General features: G+C 36.3%; 1 protein-coding gene across 3 annotated transcripts in view; it reads left to right on the top strand.

The window, feature by feature from the left end:
• The window catches only part of FNDC3A (fibronectin type III domain containing 3A), a 175523-nt gene that overhangs the window by 56207 nt on the left and 93972 nt on the right, over positions 1-25344 (top strand). For all 3 annotated transcript variants that reach the window (XM_035704449.2, XM_025478344.3, XM_049099193.1), the window contains exon 3: positions 7023-7098. In XM_035704449.2, coding sequence (XP_035560342.1) covers positions 7023-7098 — 76 coding nt within the window. The remainder of the gene's footprint in view (positions 1-7022; positions 7099-25344) is intronic.

The raw sequence follows: 25344 nt of genomic DNA, 5'->3' as shown, positions 1-25344 counted from the left end.
TTAGGTAAAATTAAAACAGATGATGGAGTTATGTATTACCTTTGAAATGGGAAAGAATATTTTCAAAGTTGTATTTAGCAATGAAATTATTAGTAACAGTTGAAATTTAAAATAGCAAGATATAATCTATACCTAGGTTTTTATGTTTTTAAAATATTACTAACTAAGGGCACCTGGGTGGCTCAGTTGGTTAAACAACTGACTTTTGATTTTGGCCTAGGTTATGATCTCCAAGTGGTGAGATCGAACCTCTGCATCAGGCTCCAGGCTCAGTGGAGAGTTTGCTTGAGATTATCTCCCTTTTCCCTTGCCCCTCCCTCTGTACTTACTTGCGTCTCTCTCTCTTTCTCTTTCTTTCAAAAAAGAAAAATCTTTAAAAAATAAATAAATAAATAAAAATATCACTCACCTATTATTGTGTTTCCTTTAGGATATATGCAGATGTTATTAATAAGTGTTTATTTCTGACATTTAAATAAAGTTTGTTTATTTAATAAAGCATCAAAAAATAAATTTTGGCACTTTAATTCATTAGTTCAGATTCCAAGATGGTACCTAAGTGCTATATTTTTCATTATAAATGCTCATTTGAATTTGCCTTGCTCTAAGTGGTTAATTGATGTAAATTGAGTAAATACACTAGCAGTTTACTGTATAATAGAACAGTTGATTGAATGGCTTTGTAAAATGCAGTAGCTTTTTCAGTAATATTAATCATCATCTCTTAGTTTAATTTTTAAAAATAAATCGGGATGGACTAAATAATATCTCAGGTCTCCTTCAGCTCCAACTTTCCTGAACTGTGTGCTCTATTTTTTTTAAGTGTTCATGTCAGACTTGCCATTGTCTAGTGTCTGTGCCCCTTTGTCCTTCTCTTTCCTTCTTCACTGAAGAGACGTCTTTCCTGCTATTCTGCTTTTTTTGAAACTTATTTCCTTCCCTAAGCAAATAATTTTATGTTGAGTCCTTTATAATTTTATTGGTCTTCCATAACTTCTTCTCCAAGCTATTCTATCTTTATTATTATCAAGGAATTTAAGGAAATGTTCTTATAGATTTTTGTGGTCTTCATTAATGAGTGTACGAGGCATATTTAGACCTTTATTCAGTGACATTCTCATTATTACCTTTTTATGTTATGTTTTAATATAACACTTTTGTAGAAATATTTGCATGAATCACCATAGCCTATTTGTAAGAATAATTTAAAAATCTATATGGTATAGCATTATCTACAATCATTGTCAGTGCTATAATCTGCCCTTTCAGTTAGGTATCTCAGCCAAAACATGTTTCAAGCATGTTTATTATTTAAGAAGTAGTGTAAATATTAGTAGAACTGAATATTTAAGTTCAGAATACACTTAACATGTTCACTAGCTCCATATGTCTTTGTTCAGAATACTGGAAATTGACCTCTTGGTGAATATTCAGATAATTGCTTTTTTCAACTGTCTATTCACCCACTGTTGACAATGTTAACTCAAGGCAGGCATTAGAAGTTCCCAGCATTTGTCCACATCACTTGGCATCAGGGAAATACAAATCAAAACCACAGTGAGATACCACCTCACACCAGTCAGGATGGCTAAAATTAAGAAGTCAGAAAATGACAAATGTTGGAGAGGATATGGAGAAAGGGGAACCCTCTGATACTGTTGGTGGTAATGCAAGCTGTTGCAACCACTCTGGAAAACAGTATGGAGGTTCCTCAAGAAGTTAAAAATAGAGCGACCTTACAACCCAGCAGTTGCACTACTCGGTATTTACCCCAAAGATACAAATGTAGTGATCCAAAGAGGCACCTGCCCCCCAATGTTTATAGCAGCAATGTCCATAATAGCCAAACTGTGGAAAGAGTTGAGATGTCCATACACAGATGAATGGATAAAGAAGATGTGGTCTGTTTATACAGTAGAATATTACTCAGCCATCAGAAAGCATGAATACTTTACCTTTTACTTACCTTTTACGTGGATAGAACTGGAGGGTATTATGATTAGAGAGATAAGTCAATCAGAGAAAGACAATTATATGATTTCATTCATATGTGGACAAAAGAAACAGTGCAGAGAATCGTAGGAGAGGGAGGGAAAACTGAATGGAAAGTCATCAGAGAGGGAGAAAAACCATGAGATTCTCTTAACTATAGGAAACAAACTGAGGGTTACTGGAGGGGAGGAGGTAGTTCGAGGAGTGGGGTAGTTGAGTGATGGGTACATGATGTGATGAACACTAAGTGTTATACGCAACTGATGAATTAATTAAACCCTATATCTGAAACTAATGATGTGGGATGCCTGGGTGACCCAGTGATTGAGCATCTGCTTTTGGCTCAGGGCATGGTCCCAGAGTCCTGGGATCAAGTCCCGCATCAGGCTCCCTCAAGGAGCCTGCTTCTCCTGAAGCCAGTGTCTCTGCCTCTCTCTTTGTGTGTCTCATAAATAAATAAATAAAATCTTTTTTTAAAAAATGAAACTAATGATGTATTATATGTTGGCTAAATTGAATTTAAATTTTAAAAAACCTGTACAAAGAAATAAAAAAAAAAAAAGAGGTTCCTAGCATTTGCACTAAAGGATGATAAAGGACAACTGGCTGGCTTATATATTGTATCAATAGAGTCTTTTGAACATGGTACCAAATCTATTATTAGGAATATAATAAGAGGTGAAAGAAACTGATTAGGGAAGAGAAACATATTTGAGTATATTTTACAAAGAGTGTAGTAAAATTATCAGGGCTAAACTCTGATTTCTTAAAGGGGTTAATGATTGAAGAACTGGCAGTGCATTTGAGAGAAGTATAAACCGAAGAGCACAATGATTTGTTTCTGTGATATTTGAAGATATTGAAGAATTTCATTGTTAAAGTCCAATAAAGTACTAATCATTTTATGATATTGTATTTGTAAAATTTGCTAAAATACCCCTTTGCAAATCGAAGTGTCCATGATCTGAATCACAAAATGATGGATAATTTACCAGGGGTCCTCACCTGTCACACTTCTAAGATTTACTTTGTTTATAAGATTTCTGTGGTCACTAAATCAGATGATATATGTTAAGCTGTGCTATTATTATGATTATGCGATTTTGTGACAATATTTTATCTCAGGTAGAATAATTGCTTTATCATTCATAGTTCTTTCTCCTTACCACATTGTAGTATTGTTTGTAATAAGGTTATGGAAAATTTGCAGTGTTTGTGCAGATGAGTATAAAGTGACATAGGAATCCAGATAATTTGAAGGTACATGAATTCTGCATTTGAAGCTGGACAAAATCTCTCTTTTTTTAAAGATTTTGTTTATTCATGAGAGACAGAGAGAGAGTGTGTCAAAGACATAGGCAGAGGGAGAAGCAGGCTCACTGAGGGGAGCCCAATTTAGGACTCAATCCCAGGACCCCAGGAACATGCCCTGAGCCTAAGGCAGATGCTCAACCGCTGAGCCACCCGGGCGTCCCATGGACAACCATATTTTGATCAGTTGTCAGAAACCTATGAGCATGCTTAGAATTCAGGCATGCATCTTTATTACAAAGAGTAGGCTTGGTTTGATCTGTGATGTTGGCAATAGTGAAGTGATTTTCAACAATTGTGTGTGTGTGTGTGTGTGTGTGTGTATAAATTTCTCCTAATCAGCCCACATTTTTTTAGACTTTTAAAAATAATTTTCTTAATTGGTATTAGTGGCATAATTTGAATCCTATAACTTTCTCTGCAATAACATGAAGGCAGATATTTTTGTCGATTTTGTTTGCTACTCATATAGAGTATACCCATTACCTAGAACAGAGCCTCACTTGGAATAAGACCTCAATAAATATTTGTCAAATGAATGAATAAATTCCACGTAACTTCTAGTTCTCACTGTTCATTTAATTCATTGAACATGATGTTTATTGAAAACCTATTAGGAGCCACGCTCTAGAGTATAGCATTTAGTAAGACAAGTCAAAACGTTGGCTTTCAGGAAGCTTTTGTTTAGTGGAATAGAAACTGCTCAGCAAACCACTAACCAAGTAACTGCACAAAATAATTTCAGATAGTGACAAGTGCTAGGTAAAAAATAAAATAGATTGATATGGCAGAAAGTATGTGAACATACCCTAGATTTGATGGTCAGGGAAAGTTTTTCTGAAGAGATGACATTTGAGATAATGGAGTAATATGGAGCTAGCCCCCTAAATAAAACCTATGTAGAGATAACTTCCTAGATTTTATAAAATGCATTTTAAAGCCATCCTCTTGCATAATCTCCCAAGGTTCAAGAATCTCCGTGGGGGGGGTGGGGGGGGGGGGAGTCCCCCAGCCAGAAAATGTGACTAAATTACTTTTTCCTATTGAATTTTTTTCTCTTGGTTATCCTTCACTCTGATTTCTGTGGAAGCTATTTTCTTATCCTCTAGTGTTTCTTGTATTGATTCATTATTTGTTTTTTTTTTATTTTCCTTAACTCTGCCTTTTCATACTTACTTGGATATTTATTAATTTTCAGTCTTTTCTGTAGAAGTATTTAAAGGGATATGTTTCTTGATAAATACAATTTTGCCTATATTCCAGGGTTTTAACTGAAAATGTTCTAGTTACATTTCATTGCTGTTTATTTTCTATTTTTTTTGTTACGATTTCTTCCTGAACCCACAAATTACTAAAGACTTTTAAAACTTGAAAATATATTTCTAAATTACTGATTCTAATTTAAATTCATTTGGGGAATATAAATAATAGTGAAAGGGAATATAAGGGAAGGGAGAAGAAATGTGTGGGAAATATCAGAAAGGGAGACAGAACGTAAAGACTGCTAACTCTGGGAAACGAACTAGGGGTGGTAGAAGGAGAGGAGGGCGGGGGGTGGGAGTGAATGGGTGACGGGCACTGGGTGTTATTCTGTATGTTAGTAAATTGAACACCAATAAAAAAAATAAATAAATAAAAAATAAAGTAAAAAAAATAATTGTATATGGAGTATATGCAATATTGATTCTTTGAAATTTGTTAAGACTTGATTTATGGTGTTCTCTATAGTCCATTCTTTTCATTTTCATGTCAGTTCCATATGTGCTTGAAAAGAATATATATTTTCTAATTACTAGATGCAATATTCTTTACATGGCCATTAAACCAAGATTATTGACGGTGTTGCTAAGATCTTCCATATCCTTGATGATTATTGTCTACTTGTTCTGTTAATCACTGAGAAAGGTATTAAAATAGACCACCAAAATTGTGGGTTTGGCATTTTCTCTCTGACTTTTTTGCCTTTTTAAAGATTTTATTTATTCATCTGAGAAGAACAAGACAGAGAAAGAGCATAAGCAGGGTGAGGGGCAGTGAAAGAGGGAGAAGTAGACTCCCCACTAAGTGGAGCCAGACCATGGGGCTCAATCCCGGGACTCCCAGATAACAACCTTAGCCACCCAGGCACCCCCTCTCTGTAACTTTTTTAAATCTAATTTTATTTTCTCTCTTTTTAATATGCAAGCTTCGTCCATCTGTATTTATTTTATTAATATATTTGGATTATTTCTAACAATTTATTTTGTGTTTTCCATTCACCCTACTTTTCTTCTTACCTACTTCCCTTGAAGTAAGGGTTTTTCAGTCTGCCTGAAATATTAACCAAGGAGGTGAAAGATCTCTACACTGAAAACTACAAAACATTAATGAAAGAAATCAAAGAAGACACAAATAAATGGAAAGGTATCCCATGTTTGAGAATTGGAAGAATTAGTGTTGTTAAAATATCCATACTACCTAAAGCCATCTTTAGATTCACTGCGATCCCTATCAAAATTCCAATGGCATTTTTTATCAAAGAAAAAACACTCTGAAAATGTATATGGAACCACAAAACACCCTTGAATATCCAAAACAATCCTGAAAAAGAAGAATGAAGTGGGCAGCATCACACTTCCTGATTTCAGGCTGTATTATAAAGCTGTAGTAATCAAACAGTATGATTCTGGCACAAAAACAGAAACATAGACCAGTGGAAGAGAATCAAGAGCCCAGAAGTAAACCCATACATGTATGGTCAGCTAACATATGACAAGGGAGCCAAGAACAATGCAGAAAAAACAGTCTCTTCAATAAATGGTGCTGGGACAATTGGATATTCACATGTAAAATAATGAAAATAGACCCTCACCTTAAGCACCACTCACAAAAATTAACTGGAAATGGATCAAAGAGGAGAAAACTACATACAAATTGCTCACTTTGACATTGTTTACAATAATGGAAAAAATTGAAAGCTACCTAAATTCCTTACATTAAGAGAATGGTTAAGTAGTTTATGGTATGGTCATTTGATGAAGTACTTGGAGTGATTAATAGCATGGAAAAGTCTTTTTTTTTTTTTAATACTAAACTTCAAAAGATACCAAATTGGAGACCTTATATGTATGTTTAAGGGGGGAAATAAAGTCTATGCATAGGGAACAAGATAGGAAATTTATCAAAATGTTAACAGTGTTTAACATAGGATAAAAGGACTTCAGATGTTTTTTCCAGTTTTCTGTTTTTCAGATGTGCTAAATCTAGAATGTATGACCTATATAATGAAAAGAAAACTACTTAAAAAGGTGGGATTAATTTAACATAATTTGAAATGTCCTACTAATTCAGGTATGCTCATCTCAAGTTCTACTTATCAGTTTATTCTTTATCTTTAAAAGATGAATCTTTAGCAACTATTGAACCAAATATTCTGTGGTTTGACTCCATCTTTGTTTCAGAGTAAAGCTGATTAACTTTCCAGTAAAAGTGTGTCACTGTATTTTTTTATTCCCTTACTTTTGGCTTAAGTCTGACTCTGACCTACACAAAAGTAAAGTAATACTTTTTTAACAAATATGTAAAATATGTGTTCCTTCCTATTTTCATAAGGTTATATAGCTCAAATCTGTTCTCCTAGCAACATTTAGTATTTTGTTATACTGATTTGCCCTATTTTGATTGTTATTATTTGCTCTATTTTACTGTTTTGTTTTAATACTTCTTTCTTTCATTTTAAGGTTATTCTGGTACAAGTTAACCCAGGGGAGGCATTTACAATAAGAAGAGAAGATGGACAGTTTCAGTGCATTACAGGTAAGAATACTAATTTGTTATCCTTTGAGATGATAAAAATTTATGATACATAAAAGATTAAATGCTTATGATTTTTCTTCCTTTCTTTCTCACTACCACCCCCACACCTACCACAAACTCTGAATACCTTACAACTTGATTATTCCAATAGCATCCTAATTAGTCTCTTTTCCCTGGTTTCTTAATTAATCTTACATTCCCCTTCTCAAAAATCTATGGTGAATCCAGTTCAGGTTCCTTAGTCTTTTAAAAAAATTATTGTATCTTTTTAGTCTTGCTTTCACTTTCCCTTTAATACTGTGTCCCTTTATCTTGCTAAGTTGGCTCAGTCACTGTCTTCTTGAACTGTCTTGTACTTTTTGTACTGTTCTTATCTAGAATCTGCCCTTATCTTCACCATCCCTACCCTATCCAAATTCTACCACTGCTTCAAGACTGCATTCAGATTTTATCTGTAAAAAAATTTTTTGTAATGTCAATAGCCACCCCCACCACCACATTTATGACAAACAAAAATGTTTCCAGATACTACCATATGTCCTTTGGGAGTAAAAGCACCCAGAGTGAAGAACCACCACCCTATGTAAAAAGATCACTGACTTTGGTATTAGAAAACCTGGGTTTAGCGGATCCCTAGGTGGCTCAGCGGTTTAGCGCCTGCCTTTGGCCCAGGGTGCAATCCTGGAGTCCCGGGATCGAGTCCCACGTCGGGCTCCCAGCATGGAGCCTGCTTCTCTCTCCTCCTGTGTCTCTGCCTCTCTCTCTCTCTCTATGTCTATTTATTTATAAATAAATAAATAAATCTTAAAAAAAAAGAAAAAGAAAAAGAAAACCTGGGTTTAAATCCCAACTCTGCTAACTTACTAGTTAGAACTTCTACTTGTTATTTAGCCTCTATCAGGTACATTTCTCATCAGTAAAATTCCTTTCCTTATGAATAGTGTCTTACATGTCTTAGGATGATTGTGAGGGTTAACTAATATGCATGTCAAGGACTCCAAACCCAGCCTGGCACAAACAGTGCACTCAGCAAATGGTGGTGGTGAATTCTGTGGTGGTGTTTAATAGAAAGTGACCGTTACATCCTGTGAAACCCCTAACTAATTATTGTGCCATTCATTTAACAAGTAACTCTGTGCTTTCTTGTAGTACTTGTTCTAGTTATATTTTTTAAGCTATTTGAATTTTGTATGCTTAACTTGAAATGTTTATTCAGTCTCCAACTAAGTCATAAGCACTTTGAGGCCAGATACCATTTCTTAAATTTCTTTGTATCCCTTTTAGTTCTTGGCCTTCCACATTTTGGGTACCTAATAGTTGTTGCTTTAATTTGAAAAGAGCATGTTACAGCAGCCCGGATGGCTCAGAGGTTTAGCGCCACCTTCAGCCCAGGGTGTGATCCTGGAGACCCTGATAGAGTCCCACGTCCGACTCCCTGCATGGAGCCTGCTTCTCCCTCTACCTGTGTCTCTGCCTCTCTCTCTGTCTCTCTCTCTCTCCCGCTCTCTCTCTCTCTCTCTCTGTGTCTCTCATGAGTAAATAAATAAAATCTTAAAAAAGAAAAAAAGAGCATGTTAGAAGTAGAGTGATCATATGCTTTATCATCCAAACTGTGATACTTCTGAGAGTGAAAGAGGATCTTGGCAACTACTCTGAAACAACTGTTATCAGGCCAAGATTGTCCCAGGTAAACCAGGATTTATGGTACCCCTCCATCTTACTTGGATAGTCTAATCTATTCAATCAAAGGAGCAGTAGGCCTTAGTCCTTCCAGAGGAGTAATTAGCTCAGTAATTAAAACTAAAACTTTTAGTCTGCCATCCAAATCTTACGTGCCTTCCATTCTCTAAGTCAATTTAAATCTTCTATGTATCAATTAAGGTAACTTCACACACAAATAGGAAGAGTCCACATATTATGAGCTTAAAAGAAACTGGTAGTAGAATTTAGAAGCAATATAGTAAACTTTGCCTATCTTTACTTGCTAATTAGGTTTTTATAAACTAATTTCATTTTTATACTGGATATCTTTTAGAATGTAAGTTTCTAATAGAGCATACATCTTAGGTTTATTTGTACATTTCTTCAAAATCTTTTCAATAAATACTGTTTATGATGGAAGCATTTTAACTAACATTGGTCTTTTCAAACACATCTGCAAATGAGGATACTCATTACTGTTACAGTATGACTTAAAATACAAAAATCATTAATCGCAGTTGCATAACCAGACTTCGAATTTTAAATAAATTCTATTTTAAAAAGTTAATTTGTAACTGTAATTTGTGAATCTCTTCACTTATAAAATCAATTAAACTGATTTTTATATAGTAATTATCCCTTCAGTCAGGATCAAAAATACTAATTTACAATATGCCTATAGTATTAACAGTCTCTTAGTAGTAGGAACTGACTACCATGTGAAGTTATTTTTAAGCAGGGACACATTTCTCTGCTTTAGTAGGAAAGGGAGATTCCTCTTTGTATTATGGATTTTAAGAGTGGAGACTTTTAAAAAATTCCTGGGCAGTTTTTAAAAACACAGGATAGCATAAGGATAAAGGGAACCTGAAAGAAAGTAAAAAAACTCCCCTTTTTATGTTTTTATGGTTTGTTTTTTTTTAATTAAAAGCCGGGATGAAGGTGGAAGGGGTATTAGTGAACAGGGGACTGGGGTAAAGTTTTTGTAAAGACCAGTGTGCCCTCCCTCGAAACAAGAGAAGACAGGACGAGAAAAGACTAATGACTCCTGGAGCTCATTTTCTCCTTTTCTTTCCCTGTGCTATCACTAGTTTCTGTTATGTGGCAGACATCTTCCTGAACTAGTTCTAGAGCTAGGTAAAAGGTGAGAGTAGAAATAGAAGCAGAAGCAGAAGATAAAAAATAGAAAATCTTAAGGGAGGAAAATCATAAGCCAGTGAAGCTCAGAGTAAAATAAGACCCTTGACTCTAATGCTATCAAGTTAGGAAAACTTTTCTCTTCACAGCCACTAGACCAAGAAAACCTCTGCAGTAAAACCTAAAAAACTTAGATAAATCCAGTGTAAATTAGTAAGCATTTGAATTAAAGACTATTCTTTTTATTTTTATTATCTGTCAAGAATTTATAAAACAAAAAGGTTAACAGAAATCACAAGGAACTTTAGAGATCTAGGTGATCCCCTTATTTTATTGGAAGTTCATAATTTCCAATTATGAATAATTTCCAATACCCAAAGAGTATTGGTCAAAGTTCAATATAATAATACTTTTAGGCAGAGTTCAATATAATACTTTTTCTACTATAGCATACTTCTTGGAGAGACAAATTGTTGTTTTTGTTTTTTCGTGAATTTACTAATTGTCTCCTGAGGTATTCAGATGTTGAGGCTTCAAAGAAAACTAAGACACACTTCCTGCCATTCAGGAACACAAAGTAGTAGAGAAGAAGGGGGGGAATTAATAGTTGTATTACAGTATGAAATGAACTACTAGAGTTACGCATAAGGTGTTGTAGAAGCATCTGTGATGCAAAGTGATATGTCATGAAGAAAACCTGTCAAGGAGAAAGTGATGTGTGATCTGTCTTTAAGGAAAATAACAGTTGGCCAAATGACAAAAGGATCTCGAAGCATTTTAGAAAGGAAACTGTATAAAAGCAACAGAAGGAAAGAATAGCTTGACTTTTTTGAATAACTGCAAACAGATCAGATTTGCAAAAATGTTGTATAAAAATCTCCATATAGATGGAGATGAATCAGAAAATGTAGACAGATCTTGAAATGACTTGACTGCCATACTAAGAACTTTAACTTTATTGCAAAGGTGAGAAAGAGCCATCGAAGGAGATTATGCTGGAGAGTTAACATCTAGTTTACAGTTTGGTAAGATTGATGTCTTCCTTGCAATAAAATGAAACAAATACTCTTCTAAAGGCAGTGCAGAGCTTCTGTCTCTTCCTTCTACTCCTAAAAAAGAAAAAGGAAGGAAATAAATTGTTAAGAGCCAGAAACAGAACTTTTTAATATTTGTTTTTCAAAATATGTTTCATATGTTTAATGAAAAGAACGCACTTTGTTCATTGGATTCGATCATTTTTTTATTATTCCATGCCATTTTTTCTGAGTCTTATCCAGAATCTAATGTCTGTCTTCCCTTACTCTTTATCTTATTTCATGTCCTTTTAGATCCTACATTACTCTTAAATATCTAAAAGTATAGTTCCTTGCCTCTTAGAACTTTCCAGTTGCCATTCTTCTCATCGGTTAGGTTTATTTATACTGCGTGATTCTGACCCATACCTCATTTTCCCCATTCTAAACCACTATTGCTTTCAGCACAAATGCATTATTTCTTTTGAAATCAGAGTATGATCTTGACTCTTTTTTCTATTAAAAGGTATTTTGAAACTGATCTAACAATTTGATGTTTTATGTTTTCTTCATGAAATGTTTTGATTTCATTTCAACAGATTATTTTGTATGATGATAGGTATTATGAAAATTAATTCACTCTTGCCTGGTAATTGTATATAAGAAAGTAAAAATTTATTGAAAGAGTAAATCTTCAGGTTTAGTATTAATAAGTCTTTGTAATATATGCTAAAGACTGCCCATCTTAGTCTTGTTTAGTGGGGAAGTATGAAGAATAGAGAATTAGGCAAGGTTTCTGAATTTGGGTTACTGGGAAGGTCCTGGAAGCTTATTTCACAGAGAGTATGACTAGATCCCTTTGTAGAGTTGGCTTTTAATGGTGATAAATTGGTACTATCCATCAGACATCATCTGTTCTGTGAAGTGTTTGCAGACAAGGTCTTTCTTCAGTTTCTCTCCTCTCCTACTTCTGGATGCCCATACAGAAATAATTGAGGGTAGAAATTACATTTTACGTGTGTTTGTAGCCCCGGTGCCTTGCATAGCATTCAGCACATATAGAGTGTTTAATGAAGTTGAATGAGGAAGAGAAAGAACTAATGTTTCTTGACCGTTTTCTGTGTGCCAAGCAAATGGAATGTTTATAGACAATTTTTTTCTGAAAACCCTCCTTCCTGAAAGGCATCTATGGCTTGCTTTTTTGTTCTGTTTTATGACTCTTCAAAAAGAATAAATAAGGCCAAAGAATAAGAACTTATTAAATATTTAATGGCTTTGTTTTGTTATGGAACTTGTACTTTGGTGTGATTCCATGCTACTATATGCAAAAGAAAATTATGAAAAAAGCAAAAAGAATATACAAACCAGCTATGCCTAAATAGTTTTTACATACCTTGGCCCTTCAAATTATATATTTTAGGAAGATAAGCAACGATATTGATGACTGTTTCATTTTATTAACCTAATAGGGGAGTAGTTAAGCACATGGTACCTGGCTTTGAGTTCCAGCTCTATCATATTATTATGTCAGATTATATTAAGTGATTTATTATTTTTACATCTTGTCTTACACTTGTTTGTGTAAATAGGCTGTGTGTTTGTGTTCATCATGTAAAACTTGGAACATAACTAGAGATTATTATTATTAAATTATACTTTTTTTTGGACATACTATTTATATCTGCACATTCCTAGAATCCAAGACCTGCATCAGACATATAACCCCTAATTATGCTGATCATGGATTAACCAGATCTACATTTTAATGAAATATTTTGCAACATTGCTTTCACAATTATATTTTAGCAGCAATGAAGACTTTTTATTCTTCATCCAGTCATTCATTATTTGTCTTTTAAGACAAAAGTCTGTAAGCTAGCACTCTTTATTTCCTCAAACTTATTTGATGGATTTTCTTATATGTCCTTACAGAAAGATGAAATTTGATCACTAACCCAATGCCAGTCTAAAGCTTTGTCTTAACATTGTATTCCAGGACTTCATCCTCTAGGGCCTTCTTTGTCTTTTTTTTTGTTTCAGAAATCTTTTTTTTTTTTTTTCTTTAAGATATTTGAGAGAGAGAGAGCATGAGCAGGGGGGAGGGATTGTGGGAGAGGGAGAAGCATACTCCCTGCCAAGCAGGCAACCCTACACAGGGCTCAACGCCAGGACCCTGGGATCATGACCTGAGCCGAAGGCAGACACTTAAACGACTGAGCCACCCAGGTACCCTGTCTTTCTTTAATCAATAGGTTTGACACAATAAATGACATGTTTATAAGATTTTCAGGTGTCAGAAAGGTACCAAGATACATCTAATAACAATAAATGTCGAGCCTAAGAAATCAGAATATATTGAAATGATAGGTCAAAACCAAGAGGATAAAATGTAATAGGAATAAATACAAAGTTTTACATTTTGGTTTGAAATTTAGGTGCACCCGCAATGTATAAATATGTATTAGAGTTCCTTTTTGAAACTGACTTCTGTCTATTAAACACAAAAGAAATTTCTTAAGATAATATTGAGACTCTTCCTCTTCTTTCCTGTATGATGGTTCAGTCTCAAAGCAATTAGGTGGTGCAGAACAATATAAACACTTGTCATAGTTCATAGGGTTGCCATAACTGTATACCAGGGATTAGGTGGCTTATAAACAACAGAAATTTATTTTTCACTATTCTGGAGTCTGGGGAAGTTTGAGGTCAGGGTGCCAGCATGATTTGGTTCTGGTGAGAGCCCTCTTTCAGAGGAAGAAGCAAGGATGCTCTCTGGGTTTTCTTTATAAGGGCACTAATCCCATTTTTGAATGCTCCACTCATGATTTCATCATCTCCCAATGGCCCTACCTCTGAATACCATCACATTGGATTAGGATTTCAACATACAAACTTTGGAGGAATACATTTAGTCTGTAGCAACACTGCATTGATGTCTGAGGGGTGAGGAGGGAGAGGAGCTGCAGTGCCCCAGAGTGGGATGTCAGAGCCTAAATTGGGCAAAGAATTCATCACATATGGGAACAGCCTAATTCAGAGAGTCAGAGCCCAGAGTGAGGAGAGAATTCACGCAAGGTATCCTGGTAAAGGGACTCAGAGTAGTCTAAGCAGACTGATGAGAGTATCAATAAGAAGGAGTGGCCTGGTGTGAGGTGTAAGAATCTCAGCAGGATAAAGAAGTAAAAAATACAGTGGGGCAGCCCAGTGTAGGGAATTGGTGCCAGGATAAGGTGAGAGTACCTACATGTGAAGGCAATCTGACATAAGGAGTCACAGCTCAAACAGATCATCTGTGTGGAGGGATAGACTGACATGTGTTGTTGGAGCTTCAGTAGGGTCAGACAATTTACTTGCTGGAGGTGGTCCTTAGGAGAGAGTTAAAGCTCAAGTCAGGTAAAAAAGACACCTACACAGAGGACAGCCTGCCGCTGAATGTGGAGGGCCTCCACAGAGGGACAGCCTGGCATGGGGTGTCATAGCCCCAGCAGAATGATGAAAGTGTCCATACAGTAGAGACAGTCATCCAGAAGAGTCAGAGCCCAAGCAGTGTGAGGGCATTCATAGGATAGGAGGGACTTGGTTTGAGGTGTCAGAGTCCAAATGAGGTGAGGAGGATATCTACATGGAAGGTAGGGGATGGGGTCCAGCAAGGAGAATCAGATCCTGAGCATGGTGAGGAGAGTATCTATCTGGCATGGCAAGATATATGAAAGCCCAAGGAAGTCTCCCTCCACACATGGGACACCCTGGATTAGAAAATGAGAACCTGAGTGGGGTGAGGAGGGCATCCCCATAGAAGAATATTCTGGAATCAATTTTCAGAGCCCAACCGGGGTAAGGAGGTAGTCCACAGTTGTGGACTGAGGGGTAGAATGGCCTCATGTGGGGAGTCAGAGCCCAAATGTGATAAAAAGTGGAGCGGGTGGTCCAGGACTGGGTGTTAGAGCTTGTGTCTGATGACATGGAGCCAAGGTGAGAAGGACATCAATGTAGGGGTTGTGGGGGGTGAGCCAGGCTCAACAGGGGGAGTTGGAGGCTTGAGTGGGATAAGGCCATCCATTCTGGGAGACAGAGTGGAGTTAGGACAACCTCTGCCAGGGCAGGAATGGTGGCAGACATAGAAGATTGATTATATACACAGGGGACTAATCAAAGAAACAGTTATATTAATGATAGCTGAGTATCTTACTATCTAAGGAGTTTTAGATGTGAAGAGGGGAGAAATTAGAATGAATCCTGTGGAAACTGAATCTGAAATATCAGACATTCTTGACTCTGGGTCGGGGACAGAGAAAGTACAAGATGAGACTATAGAACATATTAGTATTCCAAAAAGAAAGAAGTGCTCAAAATGAATGAAGACATATGTCACGTGTGCTCCATGATAATGATACATTAAGAAGAACATGATGTCACTTCTGTGATATTTCTGCCACAAATACACTATCTGAATCCAAATGCAAAGAAATAATAGACAAACCCAAATCAAGAGACATTCTACAAAATAACCCATAATCTTCAAAAGTGAAGATTGTAAAAGTCAAGGAAAGACTGAGAAACTGTTCAGGCTGAGTGACTAAAGGAACATGCCAACTAAATGCAACATGTGATTCTGAACTAGATGCTTTTGCCTATTATTAGGACGATTGGTGAATCTTGAATGGGATTTGGAAATTAGATGGTTTATTAGTTTCTTAGGGCTGCCATAAGAAACTGAGTGGGTTAAAACAACAGAAATTTAATGTCTCATAGTTCTAGAGCTAGAAGTCTAAGATCAAGGTGTCAGCAGGATTGATTCCTTCTGAGGGAGAATTCATGCCTCTCCTAGTTGCTGGTGATGACCAGCAATTCTTTTAATTTCTTGGCTTTTAAACGTATTGCTTTAATCTGTTTCCTTCTCCACATATCATTCTCCCAGTCTCTCTGTGTCTCATATGGCTGTCTTCTTATAAGGATACCATATTGGATTAAGGGCACACTCTGCTCCAACATGACTTCGTCTTTCATCTTAACTAATTTTAATTTGCAATGACCCCATTCCCAAATAAAGTTATATTCTGAGGGTAGTGGTACTTAAGCATATCTTTTTTTAGAAGATACAATTCGGTCCATAACAGATAGTAATAAGGTAGCGGTGTTAATTTTCTGGTTTTGACGATTGTATTGTTATATCGATAATGTCCTGGTTTATAGGAAATGCATACTAACATACTCTATAACTGATGGGTCATCATGTCAGCATCTTTCTTTCAAATGGTTAGGTAAGAAAGTTCGTGTGTGTGTGCGTGTATAAAGATTTTATTTATTTATTCATGAGAGACACAGAGAGGCAGAGACATAGGCAGAGGGAGATGGGACTCGATCCCAGAACCTTGGGATCACAACCTGAGCCAAAGGCAGAAGCTCAACCACTAAGCCACCCAGGTGCCCTAGGAAGAAAGTTCTCTGTGCCAGCTGGACATGCAGCCTTTTTAAAATAAATCTATGATTGTTTCAAAATTTTTGACTGTGATTAAGGAAATGATATTCTGTGTCTCTAGAATCTTTGGGAAGACTAAAGAACCAGACTCAAAGCTAAGCTTCAGGAACAGTGCCCCCCAAACCATGCTATAAAACCTGTCTGATCAGGAAGGCATCATCAATGCCAAGATTGTACCTGTGTCCTTTCTTTGCTGAGAACACAATATTACTTGCTTACAGCACAGGTGCCACTTCTGCAACAGGAATCTTGTGCTACCCACCTTCTAGGATATTAGCACCCGTAGGACCAGTGGTCTTTACCTTGCACCAAGGTGATTCCTCCAGCATACAAAGGAGTTTCATAATCTGTGCACCAAAACAAATGACAGTATCCACTACAGTACAAGAAGGGAAATCTTTATGAATAGCACTTGTTTATTTTAGTAGAACTAGAGCTAAGTATGAGTCACATATTGAATCTTGTTTGCAAAATTGAAAACAAATGAAATCTTACTGCAAGAAAATATATATATATATATATAGTTCAAAACAGATGGCATATTATTTTGGTTAAGTGGTATCCTTTTAACATTTTTGAAATATTGACAGAGATTGAACCCAGGTGAGTAACCAGGAGAGGGCAGTGTTAAGAAATTATTCTTGTAAAAGACTATAAAAATACTTGAAGGTTGTTTAATCCAGAAGATAGCTATGACTTGAAGATATTGTTCTCTGCACCTTTAGAGGGCAAAATTTAGACTAACAGGTAAGAGTTATAGGGAAGCAAATTTTGACAGGGAAGAACTGTCGAAAAATTATGACTCTATAAAAATGGAGTCCTTGATTTATTTTACCTGAGTCCCATCATTGTATGTGCTCGTGCACTGTTGAGTGGTATTATGGAAGTAATTCTTGCGTAAAAAAGACGATTGAGTATGTCTTGAGAGATACTGAGAGAAAGACAGAGACACAGGTAGAGGGAGAAGCAGGCTCCCTGTGGGGAGCCTGATGCAGGATTCGATCCTGGGACCCTGGGATTACAACATGAGCCTAAGGCAGATGCTCAACCGCTGAGCCACCCAGGTGTCCCTCCAATATTTATTCCAACTAAAGATTGTTTGATTCCAAAATTACCTGTTAACTAAACTAAGGTCTCTTTAGTTAATTCTGGAAATGAGTACCTTGACTGAGAGTCTTCAGTTTAACAAGTGTGTCTGTGATGGGCATATTTCATGAAGTAGTTGAGCTAATGATGGTTATTGCTCAAAACAGACCTATGAACAAGATGCCAACTAGTTAATTTATTAATCCTTATTCCTAATGAAATAAACACTTGAAAGAGACACTTTAACCTTCTGGATTTTATAGGGGCAGGAACAATGATGCTGTGTTAGTCTTGGTACATAAAATCTTATTTAACTAGTGTTCAGGGATTATTAACTTCTTCTATTTGGTTTCCTTAATGATAGAAGTTGTCTCTTTTTCATCTCTGTGCTAAAATAATGCCTTTAGGTTAGTAGGCATGCTGTCAATATTTATTGAAAATAACTGCTAAAATATCTTTACATTGGTATACTTGTTTGCCTTGTTGACTACTATATACTAAAAATACACTTTCTACTTAGAACTATTTTAGTGCATCAGAGTCTTCACTAGGAGCACCAGTTAAGATTGTAGAGTAACATGGACATGTTAACTTAAGTATGTAAATAGTGAATCAAAGATAATACTGGGATGCTGATGATTTGACCATCCTGGATTTCTGCTTGTTCCCTTATTATCTGATTCCTAGGTGTAGAAAAGGTGTCCAAGTGAATTCAAGTTCGTTTAGAGGTATTAACCTTTGCTTTCTCATATCTCACTGTAATTAGGGGAGCCAATAACATACCAGTCTCAGAGTTTGTTGATTCTGAGCCTCTTCACCCCTAGAGTTAGTATGTGACATCAGGCTCTACCTCTGAGTCCTGCTGTTTTCCTTTTTGCTTCCAAGTAGCTGTGAACAGCTTCTCAGCAGTTACTAATATTTTCTCACCATTGTTGCTACTGATGTTGCTTTCCATTCTGCATGGGAAACCCCAGTAGGGATTTATTTGACCCTTGTTGGTTTCACTGTCACCTCATCCAAGAAGTGATTAGCACCATTGCTCCTGGAGCAGTTATTACTGACACTTTGTTCCCTTTTTTCTTCTCTTGGCTGTTGCTCCTGTTCATCATTGCTTTTCTATCTTCACCCTCTCTCTTCTGCCCTTCATTCTAACTCTTCCTGCCATTATAGGAGTTTTTGAAGTAAGGAAAGGTTAGTCCCAACCAGTAAATACCACTTTGTCTTTCTCTGTGTGTTCTGGGATCATGGTGAGTATAACCAAATGTCTGTCTTCCTTGCAGTTAGTCTGCTCTTTCATATTTGTTATCTCCTTTGCAGACCATTTTTTAGCAAGTCTCCTGAACTCATCCAGATGACTTTTGAGGTCCTTAATAAATACAGTTTTTATTAAATACTTATAAGCCCTGTATCCCATTAATACCAGCTCTGTTACCCAAGAGTCATTTCTCTGACCTCCAAAAGTTGGGAGTGCCTGGCCTTGTTTTTCTCTGCTTGTCTGAATCTCTTACACTCATCACATCTAATCAAAAGCCCTTCTCTCTCAGGATGTCTTTCTGGGGGAGAGAAGAGGAAGATGGTGTTGTCATGCAAATAGGACTCCTTGTTGATTTCCTGTGATACAGCTGAAATCCCCAAGACATGTGTATACAAACTGTACCTCAGACCCCATGACTTCTCATTAGATATATTAGGAATTAGGTATTAAAAATATCTCTGTGGGCAGCCTGGGTGGCTCAGCGGTTTAGCGCCACCTTCAGCCCAGGGCCTGATCCTGGAGACCTGGGATCAAGTCCCATGTTGGGCTCCCTGCATGGAGCCTGCTTCTCCCTCTGCCTGTGTCTCTGCCTCTCTCTCTCTCCTCTCTGTGTATTCTCATGAATAAATAAATAAAATATTTTTTAAAAATTAAAAAAATAAAAATACCTCTGAAATTTATTAGAAGTTAAATGTCTATTGTTTTAGATATGGTGCAGTTATTATAAGTAGCAGCATGAAATACTGTACCTATAACTTTTTTTCCTAAATTCACAACAGTAGAACTTCAAAGAAATAAGTAACAAAAATATGTGAATGAATTAATGGTGCCTTGTAAAAGGCACAGGTCTGGGAGTAAGTCAAGCTGGGTTCTAGACCAATGGGTGGAACTTATAGGAAAACAGATTTAGCTCAGTATGAGGAAGAACTTTGTGATAAACAGAACTGTCAAAAGGGTCAGGACTAATCGGTTCCCATCCATCTTTGTAGGTGGTAATGCATATGCTGGCTCATCACTTGATGATGCTATTAGGAGTTTTAATTTCTTTCAAGTGGATGGTTGGAGTTGATGCCTTTTAAGATTTTTCACAAGTCTAAAATTTTATGATTCTGTAGCTTTGGGAAGATTACTTAAATTCTGGTCATTATTTTACACATATGGGAAATAAGAGTGGGCAAGTGCAGATTTGATTCAGTAAGTTTCCACCAGCTCTCAAGTTTGTAGTATTTTTAAGTATGCTAGTAGGCTATATTTTAAATATATTTTAGTAATAGATCAGTATTCTAAGAGTTTTTTTTAATAAGACCACGATTATCTTTGGCCCACTGACTTTCCATCACTACAGATCTGACTGAGCTTACCCAAGTTCTTTAGGTTCTGCGTAAACTACAAATAACTCAAGTAGAAACCACATGGATTCTTATCCCCATATGAGTAGGCATTATTTTACAATTTAGCAAACTAAACCATGGAAAACTTAGGGTCCTTTATATATTACTTAGAAAATATTTTCTTTTCTTTTTTTTAAGATTTTATTTATCTATTCATGAGAGACCCCCAGAGACACAGGCAGAGACACAGGCAGAGGGGAGAAGCAGGCTCCCTACGGGGAACCCAATGCAGGACTCAATCCCAGGACTCCATGGCCTGAGTCAAAGGCAGGAACTCAACCACTGAGCCAGTATGCCCTACTTAGAAAATCTTAACCACCCTTAGAAAATGCTCTAAAGCATAGGTAACTATTTTTCATACTGGTAGAAAATCACATTATTACATTAAAGACTTTGCCCTTTATAATCCCTCCCCCCAAATACAAAACATCAGTTCTAGTAGAGAGGCTTAAAATACTAGTTTTGAAACATTATTGGGTCTTGTTTGTGAAAATGAATCATGACAGATCATCCATTCATAAATCCAGTCTATTTTAGGTTAAGTGAATGACTATGACTCATCCTGAGTACATTGCATAATAGTCCCAGGTTGTCCCTAAAAGCTATTAAGTGCTACTTTTTGAGGAAAACCATATTTATATATGACTTAGTTAAGAGAAAATTTCAACATTTCTGCTAAAAAGGAAAATATAGGCAAATTCAGTTGTCCTCAATTCTTTATGTTCCTAATGAATAAAATCACTGTTCTTCTGGAAGTAGAAAATCTAAACCAGTTTAAAAATCAGTGACAAAGGGATCCCTGGGTGGCGCAGCGGTTTGGTGCCTGCCTTTGGCCCAGGGCGCGATCCTGGAGACCCGGGATCGAATCCCACGTTGGGCTCCCGGTGCATGGAGTCTGCTTCTCCCTCTGCCTGTGTCTCTGCCTCTCTGTCTCTCTCTGTGTGACTATCATGAATAAATAAATAAAATCTTAAAAAAAAAAAAAATCAGTGACAAAAATCTTGATTAAAAAATTCTTAATGAGTAATGGCAAAAAGAAATTAAGACCCAGAAATACAGATATGTGAAATAGCTTGTGTTAACTTTTCAGTGTTTATAAACCTGTTGCACTCTGATACTTTTTATTATTGGTTAGTGACTTAAGTGGACCTGTCATCTCTGAACTGGCCTCACAAAATGGCATTTTAATAAATACACAGAAATATGAATGTAAAATATTTATTTTGGGTGCAGTTCTTTCTCTTCTTCAAGTGACCCTGATTTCCTTTTTAGGAAAGAAACCACTTATTAAAGGTAGATTACGAGGTGGAAAATTATGAAGATAAGAGATTGACTTAGGATGGAAAGATTAAGCAATTTTAAGAGCAAGAATGAAAAATGAATTTGGATGCTTTAAATAATTAGAATCAGAAGTAGAAAAAGCTAAAGGATCTTTAAGCAGATTTTAAACTCTTAGAACCACATATCTAGAACAGTTTCTGTTTAGTTTGATTTTTAAAGCTGCGTTTTGAATATATAATACTAAATGGTTATAAAATAAGTATGTTTAAGTAAAAGAAAATGGTAACATGCTTTCATGAGAGAGAGGTTGGTTAGCTTTTGAAATTAAATGACCATTTATGTGATAAGTTATTTTTGTTTAAAAATAGTTATAACATTCTAGGTAATAGAAAATTAGAAATATTTTGCTTAGCATAATACTCTCTAGTTCTATCCACGTTGTAGCAAATGGCAAGCAAAATAAGTCAGTCCGAGAAAGACAATTATCATAGGATCTCACTCATATGTGGAATTTAAGAAACAAAACAGATGATCATAGAGGAAGAGAGGAAAAAAAAAAAAAAGACAAATCAGAAAGGGAGACAAACTGTAAGAGACTAATCATAGGAAAAAAACAGGATTGCTGAAGGGGAGAAAAAAGAGGGGTGGGAGATGGGGTAACTGGGATGATGGGCATTAAGGAGGGCAGGTGATGTAATGAGCACTGGGTATTATATAAGACTGATGAATCACTGACCTCTACTTCTGAAACCAATAATACATTATATGTTAATTAATTGAATTTAAATTTTAAAAAATGCTGAGAGGGCAGCCCGGTGGCTTAGCGATTTAACGCCTTTAACGCCGCCTTCAGCCCAGGGCGTGATCCTAGGGACCGAGGATCAAGTCCCACATCGGGCTCCCTACATGGAGCCTGCTTCTCCCTCTGCCTGTGTCTCTGCCTCTCTCTCTCTCTCTCTCCTCTCTGTGTATTCTCATGAATAAGTAAATAAAATCTTTTAAAAAAATGCTGAGAAACAAAATAGAAGCCTTCAAAGAGGAAAAAACTCAAAATAATGTGTATAGAAGAAAAATTTTGCTCTCTGTTCTTAATTTCTCAAATACTACTTCAACCTAAATTATTATGGTTAAATTTTTATTAAAATCAAATTTTCATTGGCCTTCTATTAGAATTAGCATCATTATTTATTCGCTTACGTTGTTAGCCCAAAAGACGTACTGTCTTTACTGAACATTCAAATTTTTTTTAATCTTAACATTTTTAACCTTTTACATATGAAACAAGGAAATACGTAGTTATAATGAATTCTATTCCGGCATAATATAGGCAGTCAGTAAATATTTGTTTGAAAAAATGACCTCAAATAATTATGTGCAACATACAGGTAGTCTCTTTTTTCTTTACTTCCCATGTTTTTCCCTGAAATACTTTCTTAAAACCCTATTTTATGATGAATCCAAAGGGATTGTGTTTGGGCTGTGTTGATTTTATTTAGCTTTGTACATCTCAGCTTGACTTTAGAATTCTCATAGCATGGAAAAATAACCCACAACAGGTAGTAACCATGGTGATTGTAAAATACTACTACCTCTAGAGAATTACTGTGTCACACTTTTGTGAAGGTCATCGGCAACCTCTGTATTGCCTATATGAGTGGGCTTCGTTCTCATCAAAGTTAACCTCTCCCTCAGGATTTGACACAGTATTTTATTCCCTCCTTGGAACATTTTTCTTTTGACTTTTCCTTTTATAGTTTACATATTCTCCTGGTTTTCCTCCTATTTCTCTGGCAATTCCTCTTCAAATCCTTTTCGATATGTATTAAGATATGAGGTTCATACCCTAGTCCTCTTGTGACTGAGGACAAATAACTGTATAAATCCTCTTAGTCAGAGTGGTAGAGACAGAAAGTAGACTAGTGATTGCTAGGGGGCCAGGAGGGAAATGAGGAGTTACTGTTTAGTGGGTACAGAGTTTCAGCTTTGAAAGATAAAGTTCTGGAGGTGGGTGGTGGTAATTTTTTTTTTCCCCTCAATGACGGTAATTATTGCACAACAGTGTTCTTTTAAAAAAAAAAAAAAAAGATTTTATTTACTTGAGAGAGAGAGCACACATTTGTACAGAGAAGGGGAGGGAGAAGCAGACCTGTGCTGAGCAGGGAGCTTGATGTGGGGGGGATGACCCAAGCCAAAGGCAGACGCTTAACTAACTGAGCCACTAGGCGCCCCACATACAAAAGTGTTCTTAATACCCCTAAGCTGTGCACTTGAAAATAGTTAATAGTTAATATTATCTATATTTTTAACCACAAATTTCAAAAAGGAAATACTAAAAATTTAATTTTAGTTTTTACAAAAAAAAAAGTATAAAAGATACCTGAAGGCAGAGTGTAAATGATGTGGTAGGCAGCAGAAGTCCAAGATCGCCCTCAAGGGCATTGCCCTCTATTGTACACACCATGAATAGGATGAATTTTATTTCTCTGATAAGCATATTACACAGTGCAGTTGACTTTCAAGAAAAGAGAGATGATTTGGGCTGAACCTCACCTAATCAGGTGAGCCCTTAAAAAGGGACTGGGTTCTTCTAGAAGGAAGAGATTAAGGAAAGGGCCATATAGCAAGGAAGCGGTTGGCCTCTACCTGAGAGTGGCTTCCAGATGACATCAGCAATGAAATGAGGGTCTTAGTCCTACAGCCACAGAATCTAATTCTGCCCCAACCACTTGAGGTTGGAAGAGGACTCCAGCCTCCAGATGAAAATACACCCTGGTCACCACTTTGATTTTCACCTTGTGAACCCTGAGCACAGAACCCAGTCACACTGTGCCCAGACTTCTGAACTACAGACCTGTGAACTAATAAATGGGTGTTTTTTACAACCACTAAATGTGTGCTAATGTTACACAGCAATTGAAAACTAAGGGAAATAATAAGAACTTTTTTCTCACATGAATTAGAGTTCGGAGGCAGGCAGTTAGTGCTTGTATTGAGTTCTCTGCCCCAAAGGTAGTACGGGGATCCAAATTACTTCTGTCTTGGTCTGCCATCCCTAGGATATTGTGCTCATCTGCATGAACTAAGGTGGCTTACCACCATGTCTATGTCCCAGACAAAGGGGGAAGAGAAGAAGAGATTTGAGGTACACCGTCTTTCTTTAAAGACATACCCTGGAGATTGTACAGATCACTTCTCACATTTCATTGGCCATAGCTTAGTTGTATACAATATTGGAAAGTAATGAATAAATGTCACAGAGTACAAAAAAATAATAATCTTGAAAGATCCTCCAAAAGTAATTATAGTGTTTATTTGTGAAGTGGTGGTACATGAAATGGGGAATAAGGATGGAATGAAAGTTTTCTCTCTATACTTTTTTGCATTTTTCATTTTTGAGAGCGCCGAATCCTAACCACTAGACCACCAGGGATATTTTTCATTTTTGAATCTTCTAAATGTACTTCCTATTAAAAACAGCATTTCAAGTAAATAAAACAAGGGCTGTATATAAGAAACTTCCACCTCTCTTCTTACCAAAAAAATACTTACTTACTTTTCCTAAGCAACATTTCACCTGTCCCTTTGGGATTAGTGTCTCACCATTCTTATTCTTTGTCCTGCAACAAAATTAGATTTTTGAGCTTTTCAGCCAATGATCTTGGCCCAAAGGAGTTATGTATGTCAGATACACACACACAGGATTAAGTTACATTAGGTATTCTTAAATGTTTGATACATTCAAATATATTTTATGGTAATTAATAGTAAAAGGTCATTCCACTTTTCTTGTCATTGCATATGCACGGTATTTTAACTACATTTTAGGCCATATCAGTTTTTATTGGTGACCATTTATAGCAGAACCTTACTATCATTCATAAAGTTGAGAGCAGTTAGTGCATT

The sequence above is a fragment of the Canis lupus genome, chromosome 22 (assembly GCF_003254725.2).
Source record: "Canis lupus dingo isolate Sandy chromosome 22, ASM325472v2, whole genome shotgun sequence".
In the NCBI taxonomy this organism is placed as follows: domain Eukaryota; kingdom Metazoa; phylum Chordata; class Mammalia; order Carnivora; family Canidae; genus Canis; species Canis lupus.
Note: the sequence above shows the minus strand (reverse complement) of the source record. Positions and strands in the feature narration are given on the sequence as shown.